At 51.7% G+C, this 12,816-nt stretch overlaps 1 protein-coding gene across 1 annotated transcript; it reads right to left on the minus strand.

Moving 5' to 3' along the window:
- Positions 1–109: 109 nt before the first annotated feature.
- Positions 110–11,129, minus strand: BCL7B (BAF chromatin remodeling complex subunit BCL7B). The gene is made up of 6 exons (XM_065418451.1): positions 11,038–11,129; positions 4,361–4,436; positions 3,491–3,587; positions 1,441–1,611; positions 872–956; positions 110–197 (listed from the first exon to the last, which is right to left on the minus strand). Exons 1-6 carry the CDS (start codon positions 11,127–11,129, stop codon positions 110–112), a joined length of 609 nt encoding a protein of 202 aa, XP_065274523.1.
- Between the last annotated feature and the right edge of the window lie 1,687 nt (positions 11,130–12,816).

Raw genomic sequence — 12,816 nt, forward strand, 5'->3', positions numbered from 1 at the left:
AGCCCGTCCCTGGGGAGGGCAGGTGGGCTCTGCGGGGGGCTGGAGGGAGGGGCCCGTCCCTGGGGAGGGCAGGCGGGCTCTGTGGGGGGCTGGAGGGAGGGGCCCATCCCTAGCTCTCCGAGACCGTGTGGCACACAGAGTTCTGATCAGCACAAAATCTCTTCAGAGGCGGCGCCCCAGAATCCTCCTCTTCAGTTTCCTGGAACAGCAGGAGAGCAGAGGTCACGGGCGATACGGGATGCAGCTCCCAGCTCTGCGCACAACTCTGCCACGGCCCTGGGGTCTCTGCTCACAGGGAGCCAACAGCACTAAAGGGAAAGGCAGAGGCTACAGTCCGACCATGAGGCTCAGCGGCCCATAAAATCCTGGCTGGGCCACTAGTGGCACCAACAGCACGGGCTTGCTCCCAGCAGTGCCATGCCTGGGTTCAAGACCCAGGGCACTCCACGGCAAATGCTCGCACTTCTGAGGCCAGGCCTCTGGTTGGGGCAGCTCCAATGACCTGACACAGGGAGCATTTTAATGAACTGCACCTGATGAGAACAGCAGGCTCAAGGCAGTGACCCAGGATATTTACTGTGATTCTTTCAGGCTGTCCCCACATTTTCAGTTTTCCAGGCACTATCGATTTTGGCACTCACAGCTCAAAACTGCAGCACCGAAATGGTTGGGGAAGCTGGGCAGAGGGCAGCCCAAGTCTGTGGGGAAAGTATATTAGCTGGATGCTTCTGCTCAAATGGGCAGCAGTGAAACAGTTCATAATGCTGACACATCGTGTGCCATTGTTAGGTTTCAGAGTCAACACACCAGAGGGATGAAGGGTGTAGTTTGAGCCTGTACATATGTAGGGAAGGCTTTGGTTCCCCTTCCCATTACCTGAGTCTCAAGAGGGACAGGCTCCTCCTTCGTGAGAGTGGGAGGCTCATCTGCAACTTCCGAGGAAGGTAGGCAGGGCTCTGGAAGGGAACGGAGAGGATTACGGATGTGCTGGCCCCGTGAGCCTGCTGTTAGCAGCAAGAGCTCTGCCTGGCCTCACCGAGTGAGCCAGCCAGCTATTGCCCCCTTGGCTGCAGATACAACATACTCCCAGGACTCAGTGGGGAGCACCATGCCTAGAGGGCATTCAGGTCTCTGCTGCCCTTGCACCATAGAGAGGCCTAGGAAAAGCCAACACCATGTTGGACACGCAGCAGCATTAACATAGCAGTGCTGCTGCAAACATGCATGAAAACAGCCAACCCAGCCATGCTTCCTGCACAGGAACATGGCAGCAAATGCCCTGCCGGGGCAAGGAGCAGAAACTCACCCGGCCCATCATGGGCAGCTGCACTGTGCTTCTCCCAGGGCTCACCAGGCCCAGAATGGCTGGCTGAACTGCACCTTCCTTAGGGCCCGCCCCCTCCAGCATCTCCTCTCCCAGTGCAGCTGGCTGCATCATACCTTCCAGGGTCTCCTGCCCCAGTGTAGGTGGCTGCGAATCGTCCGTGCGGAAGTCAGACGTATGTGCAGGACTCATTGACTCGCTCTGTTGGGGGCTGGGGCTCGAGTTTGGGCTGCTGTCGACCTTGAGCTGGTAAACATCCGACAAGGAGCTCTGGTTACTGGTCTCATCTGAAAAACCATCAGCATGTTAGGGGGGGATGCATGGCTCACAGCTGTAGTAGCACAAGAAGACCAGCAGGGGGCAGCACTGAAAGATGGCACCCATAGAGAACGGCCCAAGGGAGCAGGGAGGATTCCCATGCCAGCAGGAGAGCTCTGCACCCACCTCTCCCTATGGGGTTCCCAAGCCGTGTATGCTAGGCTGCCCTGGATTTCCAGGGTTAGTTATATGGTCAATCCCCAGGATACCACTCCTCCGAGAGAAGGAAAGGCCCAAACATGGGAAGAGAGAGCAGGCAGAGGAGGGGTCCTGGATGTTTGCTGAGCAAAGAGCACCTGACGTGGGAATGGGACACAAAGCTGTTCAGTAGCAGTTCCCAGGCTGTACTGGTTCCTGTCCCATCGTCTGACATCACCGTGAAGTGACTGACTGGACCCCCAGACTCCCATCTGGGACCCCTGCTCTACCAGGTATAGTAACAAAGCACATCAGGGAATACAGGCCAGGTGGCATCAGGCTGGCCAAGTCTCCTGTACACCTCTCCTCGGCAGGCAGCCAACCCCAGAGTGTGCATGGCCATGGGATGCTGAGGCCTTTCCACTCTGGCTACAGAGGCGCAGAGAGGACAGAGTTCTCAGCAGCTTATGACCTCCGGAGACCTTGGAATTGCCTTTAATAGAACTGGAGGAGTAGGGAAATGCCAAAGCACATCTCCTCCCCAAATCCTTTCATCACAGAGTGCTCCTAATACCTGGGACTGAGACCTCCATTGCTCCTAAAGCCTTTATGGCTGAATACCAAGGAGCAAGACAAGCCATAATATTAAAATCCATCCTGGATCCACCACAGACTCTGGGGTAAAATACTGGTGCTGCCTCCATTGGTCTCCACCCAGATGAGCTGAAGGGGACATGCCTCTGGGCACAGTCCCCCTTCCTGCCTGCAACCCCTGCTGTGAGACACAAAGGCTACCTGGAAGCCCCAGGACTACCCCCCTCCTCCTAGGATTCCTACAGCAGCCTTTCCAAGGAGAGGCCCTGAAGGGGCAGGGGTTGAGAGCAAGCCTGCCCCACACTCACCCTGCAACGATGGCTCATGTCCTGTGGGGCTGGGCACAGCTCCATGCTCTGGGTATTGCAACCTGGCTCATGGGGTCACAGCACCACTTGTCATGTTTGGCCTGGCCACACCTGCAGCTGCGGGGGTCAGTGCCCCCTTGGCGGGGCGAGGACAAAGAAAGCAGCGGAGGAGGATGAGGCTGACCTATGATTTTGCACACCCCCGCCCATGAATTTGGACCCTGGGCTGATCGCTAAAAAAGACAAAATGCAGCTGGCGGGGCGTTTCGGTAAAACGTTTGCGAGCCACTGTCCTAAAGTGGGACATACCCTGAAGGGCTTCATCATAACAGTGCAGGAGATCCCTGTGCCAGTCGCTGCAGGGAGTGGTGTAGGGCAGGGTGTGCTGGCTGCACGCCGCTAACAGCCTCTCCCCACAGCAGACACTGGAAAGAAGGGAGTCGGAGCAGGATAGGCAGGTATTCAAGCCCATGCTCTGTGTGCTCCTAGCTTCCAACTGCCAGAAGCTGGGAGTGGATGACAGGATGGATCACTCAATAATTGCTTGTTCTGTTCATTCCCTCTGGGGCACCAGGCATTGGCCACTGTTGGAAGACAGGATACTAGGCTAGATGAACCATTGGTCTGACATAATATGTCCGTTCTTATGTGTCAGAACAATATCCCTTGTGGAAATCTTCATTGCTCCTGGGGGGATATGCAAGACATACATACTAATGACACCTCAATATTTACAAAGTCCTCTTGGTGTGAATGGCAGCAGTGCCCTCCCCCTGCCAGCCTGTGTTCTGGGGGTAGGCAGACTCACCCTGGAACTCCAGGAGGAGGGAGGAGTTGGCAGATGAGTCAGCTGGGAAACCATTGGGTTCTCGGGCAGCGCTGCTACTTGTTTTGGACTTCTCTTTCTTGAAGAGAGAGAACATGGGATTAACAGAGTCACACTCAGCAAGCAGAGGGGAGAGAGGCAGTAGGCCTTTAAGGAGCACTGCCCTCCCCAGGCAGCAGCAACAGCACAGAGCCAGAGGGGCATTCACCTATGGACACTGTACCTGCCCAGGCCACAAGTGCAGCGAATGGGGCTACGTCACATTACAGATGCTGTGTGGATTGCTGGGCCTACCCCCGAGTCTGAAGTCCATTGCAAAAGGAAGGTTTTGCCTTCCAGATCCTCTCTGGGGATTTCCCAATGAGCACACTGGCCAAAGACCATCAGCCCCAGCCCGTCATAGAATATCAGGGTTGGAAGGGACCTCAGGAGGTCATCTAGTCCAACCCCCTGCTCAAAGCAGGACCAATCCCCAGACAGATTTTTGCCCCAGATCCCTAAATGGCCCCCTCAAGGATTGAACTCACAACCCTGGGTTTAACAGGCCAATGCTCAACCCCCTGAGCTATCCCTGTCCCAGAGACCCCCCCCCAAAAAAGCAACAATTTGTTCACTGACTAGCGAGGGGCAGCCAGGGGAAACTACGCCCTTTGTTTGTTTTTCTGGGAGCCCCACGGGTTTGAGCCATGCAGAGGAGATCCCCAAGACCAGACCTTCCTGGTGGGAGCTGGGATGACATTCTGAAGGGCAGAACTAGAGTCCATCCCCTTCAGCAGTGAGGCGTGGCCTCCTCCTCTCCAACCGGCACACACAATCCTTAAGAGCATTCCTTACAGCAGACCCAGCACTTACCTCCTTACTGTCTGCTACAGGCACCCACTTGAATATCCGAAGGGATGTGTCTCCCACCGTCACCCACTTCTTCTCCCTACCACCAAGCAGCAGACAGGTTACAACCAACAGAGCCAACCACCTCTCCCAACCACACAACCGAGGAAGTCCTGGCAGTTACTCAGGACACAGCCATTAAATTCAGCTCAGGATCATGCCTGTGCTGCTACTTCTGCATACACTTGCCTAGGCAGGATGAGAAACGGAGTGAAACGGACACAATTTCACCACAAAACTCTCCAGAAAAGCAATAGCAACAGCAAAGGTGTGAACTCCAGTGCCCTAGGGGACCACTGAGGGCTAGGAATACAAACACTCCTCTGGAATCAGGGGTTGTGGAATCAGGGATTGTGGGAACATTATCTCCTTGTCCCCCTAGAATGGGCCTTTTCCCCATTATCTCCAGAGCAGGGCTTTCCTAGCCCACTGACTTGGCTGGAAAAGAGAGGGGGTCTCTGCTCACTCAGATGCTCAGCATGGCTCTCTCTTTCCCAGTTTTTATACTGGCGCTTCTCACCTTCACATCACCAGGGCCAAGGTGCAGTGGTGTCAAATTCTGCACTCTGCCTGCAGAACTTGTTTGCAGTGAGGGGATCAATCCCTCCTTGCTGAAACAAGGGTTGGAAAGTAGTGGTTGACTGGGGACGGGAGAGTTAGACATTCTGCAGATGATTCACTCAGAGCAGGAGTTGATTTACAGTGGTCCGTGGGCCCTTGGGATTGTAAAGAAAACCATGAAAACTTGGCCACCCTGGCCTTCCACTTGCATGGGTTTTAACTGGAGCCACAGGTTTAAGTTTTGCTTGATCTCACACTGAAAGGCGACCTCCTGTTCACCCAACTGTAAAATGTGTGCCTGATCCACTGGGTTAGGGCAGTCGAAGGCACCTGGATGTGGTGCTGGCCACATTAAACCAGTGGCTATGAAACTGATAGGTTTCAGAGTAGCAGCCGTGTTAGTCTGTATCCGCAAAAAGAACAGGAGTACTTGTGGCACCTTAGAGACTAACAAATTTATTAGAGCATAAGCTTTCGTGGGCTACAACCCACTTCTTCGGATGCATATAGAGTGAAACATATATTGAGGAGATATATATACACACATACAGAGAGCATGAACAGGTGGGAGTTGTCTTACCAACTCTGAGAGGCCAATTAAGTAAGAGAAAAAAACTTTTGAAGTGATAATCAAGATAGCTCAGTACAGACAGTTTGATAAGAAGCAAGTGTGAAAATACTTACAAGGGGAGATAGATTCAATGTTTGTAATGGCTCAGCCATTCCCAGTCTTTATTTAATCCTGAGTTGATTGTGTCTAGTTTGCATATCAATTCCAGCTCAGCAGTCTCTCGTTGGAGTCTGTTTTTGAAGTTTTTCTGTTGTAAGATAGCCACCCGCAGGTCTGTCATAGAATGGCCAGACAGGTTAAAGTGTTCTCCCACTGGTTTTTGAGTATTATGATTCCTGATGTCAGATTTGTGTCCATTAATTCTTTTGCGTAGAGACTGTCCGGTTTGGCCAATGTACATGTCAGAGGGGCATTGCTGGCACATGATGGCATATATCACATTGGTAGATGTGCAGGTGAACGAACCCCTGATGGTATGGCTGATGTGATTAGGCCCTATGATGATGTCACTTGAATAGATATGTGGACAATCCATTACAATCTACATATCACACAGACTATGCTGAGAGACTGTGTCACACACTCTCAAAGAAACTGCGAAACCACCTGATCAGCATCCTATACAGCAAACAGGGAAAGATTAAGAATGAGCTCTCAAAACTGGATACTCTCATAAGAAACCAACCTTCCACACAAACTTCCTCATGGATAGACTTTACAAAAACTAGACAAGCCATTTACAAGACAAACTTTGCCTCTCTACAAAGGAAAAAGGACACTAAACTATCTAAACTGCTACATGCCACAAGGAGCCACAACAGTAGTTCCCTTAACCCACCCAGCAATATTGTTAATCTTTCCAGCTATACTCTTAACCCAGCAGAAGAGTCTGTCCTATCTCAGGGCCTCTCCTTTTGTCCCTCCAGACCCACGAACATGATACAGTTCTGCGGTGACCTAGAATCCTACTTTAGATGTCTCCGACTCAAAGAATATTTCCAACATACCTCTGAACAGCATACTAACCCACAGAATCCCCCCTACCAGCATTACAAAAAAAAGGATTCTGCGTGGACTCCTCCGGACGGTCGAAACAACAGACTGGATTTCTACATAGATTGCTTCCGTCAACGTGCAAAGGCTGAAATTGTGGAAAAACAACATCACTTGCCCCATAACCTCAGCCATGCTGAACACAACGCCATCTACAGCCTCAGAAACAACCCTGACATCATTATCAAAAAGGCTGACAAAGGAGGTGCTGTCGTCATCATGAATAAATTGGAATATGACCAAGAGGCTGCTAGACAGCTCTCTAACACCACATTCTACAGGCCATTATCCTCTGATCCCACTGAGGATTACCTAAAGAAACTACACCATCTGCTAAAAAAACTCCCTGACAAAGCACAGGAACAAATCTGTACAGACACATGCCTAGAACCCCGACCAGGGACATTCTATTTGCTACCCAAGATCCATAAACCTGGAAATCCTGGACGCCCCATCATCTCAGGCATTGGCACCCTAACATCAGGCTTGTCTGGTTATGTGGACTCTCTCCTCAGACCCTACGCTACCAGCACCCCTAGCTATCTTCGAGACACCACTGACTTCCTGAGGAAACTACAATCCATCGGTGATCTTCCAGAAAACACCATCCTGGCCACTATGGACGTAGAAGCCCTCTACACCAATATTCCACACAAAGATGGACTACAAGCTATCAGGAACAGTATCCCCGATAATGTCACAGCTAACCTGGTGGCTGAACTCTGTGACTTTGTCCTCACCCACAACTATTTCACATTTGGGGACAATATATACCTTCAAGTCAGCGGCACTGCTATGGGTACCCGCATGGCCCCACAGTATGCCAACATTTTTATGGCTGACTTAGAACAACGCTTCCTTAGCTCTCGTCCCCTAACGCCCCTACTCTACTTGCGCTACATTGATGACATCTTCATCATCTGGACCCATGGAAAAGAAGCCCTTGAGGAATTCCACCATGATTTCAATAATTTCCATCCCACCATCAACCTCAGCCTAGATCAATCCACACAAGCGGTCCATTTCCTGGACACTACTGTGCTAATAAGCGATGGTCACATAAATACCACCCTATACCGGAAACCTACTGACCGCTACACTTACCTACATGCCTCCAGCTTCCATCCAGGACACACCACACGATCCATTGTCTACAGCCAAGCTCTAAGATATAACCGCATTTGCTCCAATCCCTCAGATAGAGACAAGCACCTACAAGATCTCTATCAAGCATTCTTAAAACTACAATACCCACCTGCTGAAGTGAAAAAAACAGATTGACAGAGCCAGACGAGTACCCAGAAGTCACCTCCTACAAGACAGGGCCAACAAAGAAAATAACAGAACACCACTAGCTGTCACCTTCAGCCCCCAACTAAAACCTCTCCAGCGCATCATCAGAGATCTACAACCTATCCTGAAAGATGATCCTTTACTCTCACAGATCTTGGGAGACAGACCTGTCCTCGCTTACAGACAACCCCCCAACCTAAAGCAAATACTCACCAGCAACCACACATCACTGAACAAAAACACTGACCCAGGAACCTATCCTTGTAACAAAGCCCGATGCCAACTCTGTCCACATATCTATTCAAGTGACATCATCATAGGGCCTAATCACATCAGCCATACCATCAGGGGCTCGTTCACCTGCACATCTACCAATGTGATATATGCCATCATGTGCCAGCAATGCCCTTCTGCCATGTACATTGGCCAAACCGGACAGTCTGTACGCAAAAGAATTAATGGACACAAATCTGACATCAGGAATCATAATACTCAAAAACCAGTGGGAGAACACTTCAACCTGTCTGGCCATTCTATGACAGATCTGCGGGTGGCTATCTTACAACAGAAAAACTTCAAAAACAGACTCCAACGAGAGACTGCTGAGCTGGAATTGATATGCAAACTAGACACAATCAACTCAGGATTAAATAAAGACTGGGAATGGCTGAGCCATTACAAACATTGAATCTATCTCCCCTTGTAAGTATTTTCACACTTGCTTCTTATCAAACTGTCTGTACTGAGCTATCTTGATTATCACTTCAAAAGTTTTTTTCTCTTACTTAATTGGCCTCTCAGAGTTGGTAAGACAACTCCCACCTGTTCATGCTCTCTGTATGTGTGTATATATATCTCCTCAATATACGTTTCACTCTATATGCAGCCGAAGAAGTGAGTTGTAGCCCACAAAAGCTTATGCTCTAATAAATTTGTTAGTCTCTAAGGTGCCACAAGTACTCCTGTTCTTTTTATGAAACTGATGTGCCTTAACTGTCAGCCTGCTGAGCTCTTGGCTCAGGGGAACTTTGACTAGGGGAGGCCCCCTCCATCAGTCTGAAAGTTACCCGTGACTTCTCTCTCTGACACAATTGAGAGTTCATCAATCAATACTGTAAGCTCTTTGGGGCAGGAGGTCATATTTTGTATTAGAACAGCATTTAACACATTGTGGGTGCTACTGAAATAATAATGCAGTAACCTGTGCTATTCATTTGGACATTAAATTGAGTGTATTCCTCCATTTTCAATATGCTGCAGATTTGTGTGTTGACAATGAACAACTGCTTCCTAAAGTTGTCAAGGTGGAGAAAGCTGGAGGTTTTGGCAGGTGTGGATGTGGCTTTCAGCACTTTGCAGAGGGTGGGAGGCAGTTTGGGATGGTGGGATAATCAGGGGCCTTGAGTACCATTCCCAAAATGAAGGAGGTGATGCCCCCTCTTATTACATCCAGTAGCCCAGTGGTTAGGGCACTCACCTGAGATATGGGAGACCCATGTTTGAATCCTTACCATAGGCTCCAAAGCAAAGACTTGAACTAGGGCCTCCCCCATCTAAGGGGACTGTCTTCAAGCCATTAGGTAGTGGGGTGGGAGGCTCTCCTGCAGAAGCAGTTTCACTTTTTATAAAATATTCAAATAGTCATTGTGCCAGAGCAAGTATAGGGAGAGTAACGCTCTAGCCTGGTGGCACTCCCACCTTCCAGCCTCTGCTCCAATGACTAACTATTTAGCCACAGTGGAACAGCTTCAACAAGAGAGACTGACAGACACCCACTCCAGAATATCCCATAGCCTGGTGGTTAGGGATATGAGACACTCAGGGGAAAACCCCTACTTTGAAGCAGGAACTTAAACCCATGTCTCCTGCATCCCAGCTGAGTGCCGTAATCACTGGGCTATCGAGTATAAGGGAGGGGACTCTTCCTTTCCACATACTTTTTTTTTTTTTTTTTAGAACAGTTTAAAATACCCCAAAACTGGAACAAAATGTTTCGTTTCTGACATTTGGAATTGCCAGTGAACTGAAAAGACAATTATTTGCCCAGCTCTAGTCCCTACTCAGGAGCTCTACCTTGTGTAATGACCTCTGCTACTCTCCCCCAGAGTCTTAACTGCTGTAAGGACAGGAGAAGGGGGACCTCTACACTACCCCTCTCCCAGCCTCCTGGGGAGAGGTTGTTACTGCTTCTGTACAGCTCTGTTTTGGGACTACCTTTCCTGAAAATAGCTGCAGCCCCTACCATCACCCAGCGCTTTGGCTAAGCAGCAGAAGTAGAGTGAACTAGTTCTTCAACCGATTTAGGATTCACCGGTGCGACTTCTGCAGGTAGACAGGCCCTGACGGGTTCCGGTCAGCTAGAGAGAGGGGATCAAACCTGTAACTGACAGTCTTGTGAACTGCACTGTGGGGGGCCTAGAGTCAGGTCCCTCCCACCCATCACGTTCCCGTGCCAGCTACGACCCCCGAGCCCAGGCACCGGTCCCGTCCACAACAACCGGCGATGCCCAAGAGACGGGTGCACCACGCACCTGCAGCTTCCCAACCCGCCGGTGAGCACCGTTACACCAGCGAGGAAACTGAGGCGAGGGGAGGGGCTTGCCAGGTACGAAGTCAGCGGCAGGGCTGAGGCCCGCTCCGAGCAGAGCCCAGCCTGCGACCTGGGCCTCAGCGTCCCGGGAGACGGGCCACTCCTTGCCCACTGCCGCCGCTCCTACCCGGCCCCGAACACGCCACAGCGCGGCAGGCTCAGGCGGAGCTCACCGTGGGGCAGGGCCCTCCCAGCCAATAACCCTGCGTAACACGGGACAATTTGGGTCAGTGTGGGCGGGCCACCCGGGGGCCATGGTAACAAAAGAGCCCGCCTCCTCAGCCCGCGGGCCCTGATTGACCGCGGAGCATGTCCATCTACATGCTCCTAAGAAGAGCACGCCTGGAGGCAGCTGTGATTGGGCGTAACCCCTGCCAATCGGGCTGCTCTTCATGTTCCCCGCCCTCTCAAACCGTAAGGAGAGGTAATTGGATGTTCCCCCCGCTGGCCCCGCCCACTGGCTCAGGCACTTTGATTGGCTATTCTCCATCGGAGTCCCACCACCGAAGTCGAAGAGGCACGGTGATTGGCTCCACGCTTCGAGGCCCCGCCCCCCCAGACCCCGCCTCTCACCATTTGCGGACGCGCTCGATGGCCGCCATCACTTTTTTGATGTCATCTTTGGCGCGGCTGCGGGTTTCAGCTCGCACCGAGCGGCCCGACATGGCGTCCGCAGCCCCGGCAACCCCGGCTCCGCAGCACCACCGCCACGACCCGCCGCCCGCGCATGCGCGCGACCTGACCCACCCACACCCCGCGCGTAATGCGTCAGCGCGCCCGCTCCGCCCGGGGGAAGGGAGCGTGAGGGAAGAGCACTGTTACCCAGTGCACATGCGCAGCTCCGCCCCCGCCCCGCCCTCCTTGGTTCTACGCGTGTAGGGAGGGGGCGCGAAAACGGCCCCGATGCCACCACTTTGCGTGACGGAGAATCGCCCCGGGGGAAATCGGCTCCTCGCGGGGAGGGACGTGCCCCCCTCTCCGCGGCGGACAAGGTAGAGATACTGCTGAGGGTTGAAAGGTCAGAGGTCATCGCCCCACAGAGCTCCTACCCCAGCAGGCGGGCAAGGGGCTGGTGGCTGCTCTGAAGTGATCCAGCCTGGGCTGGGTGGCACCTGCTCCCCCGACGGGCCAGGCCGGCGGCTGCCGCCTACCCAGCCTGTCCCCTGTTGTGGGGCACGGAGCCCTGCGCGGCAGCCAGCCCTTCCCCGGCAGGGCAGGCCGTGCCCGTCTCCTAGCGCCCAGGCAGACACTCGGCAGCCTCCAGCCGAAAGCAGAGCTGTTTCTCCTGTGCAGGGCACCCTTCTCCAACAGAGGGGCTCCATAGCCCAGCAAGCGTCAGCTGCAGTCGACTCAGAGCAACCCATTTCCAACAACTTGCTTCCTTCCCGAGTCGGTTAGCAGGGCAGCCACAGCAAAATGCCCCCTTCGCACGGCCTTTCAATGTGTCTGCTCAGGGCACCGCCCAGGGCACTTTGACCATGTGGTGGCTGGGGCCAAAAGCTGTCACACACCTAGGAATACACCAATGGGAATCCATCGCTTCCTGCTAATAGGTCCCATCTAGTCCAGGGTCCTGCTAGCGATGTGTTGTTCTCTGATACCTTTGTCCAGTTTTATACCTCCCCGTAATACACTAAAATCACTTGTCAAGTTGTGGGGCTTGTTCAGACCACTTACTGAGATCACATTTCACAGACAGAGCAAGGTTCACATAATTAAATTCTACAGCAGTTATAGAGGTGCTGTTCTCTTACCTTCTATTTCAGCTCATGAGGAAATTAGACAGTCTCACTGACAAGTAGAGTCCTCTGAGCATGGAAGTAGGGAAATTTTTTACCAGGCTGCATCATCTTTTTTGGTCAATAAACACGGTATTGTCACTTCTTTCAAACAGTGTACTAACTCTATAGCTTCACATAAAATCCCAACTTTAGCTGCAAGCACTGTGGGTCTAAGGGTTGTATATTGCCAGCATCCTTAGGATCTTGCTATTTTTACATAAAACGGAGCAAATTGAAGCCACCCTAATTTTTAGTAGGACTCACCGAAACTATAGTTGCCAACCATTCCTCTATCAGCAAATATCTGTGAAACCCACTAGCAAAGAGTTCCATATCCCTTTACTGCTGGTCCACAGAGCCTACCACTGCTATCAGTCACTTACTAGCTCAAGTGGCAGAGGTTGGGATGGCAGCTGTAAAGGTTTAAATCCTGCTACTGGACAATATAGGTGTCAGTATGATGGCACATGATGGAATTTGTTTTTTTCACGTTGCTGTTTTTAAAAAACTAGGAAATTACACACAAAGAACTACATTAAAAACCATTTAGTTTGCAATGTCACATACCCCA

This window comes from Emys orbicularis, chromosome 17 (genome assembly GCF_028017835.1).
Source record: "Emys orbicularis isolate rEmyOrb1 chromosome 17, rEmyOrb1.hap1, whole genome shotgun sequence".
Classification (NCBI taxonomy): Eukaryota; Metazoa; Chordata; order Testudines; family Emydidae; genus Emys; species Emys orbicularis.

Bases quoted from the DNA above. Each gene is read 5' to 3' on its own strand.
- BCL7B (XM_065418451.1), bottom strand. From the start codon at position 11,129: ATGTCGGGCCGCTCGGTGCGAGCTGAAACCCGCAGCCGCGCCAAAGAT. The intron at 4,437-11,037 runs GTGAGAGGCGGG...GCTTGGTGGTAG, and splicing joins ATCGAGCGCGTCCGCAAATG to GGAGAAGAAGTGGGTGACGG. The intron at 3,588-4,360 runs GTAAGTGCTGGG...TCTCTCTTCAAG, and splicing joins CTGTAGCAGACAGTAAGGAG to AAAGAGAAGTCCAAAACAAG.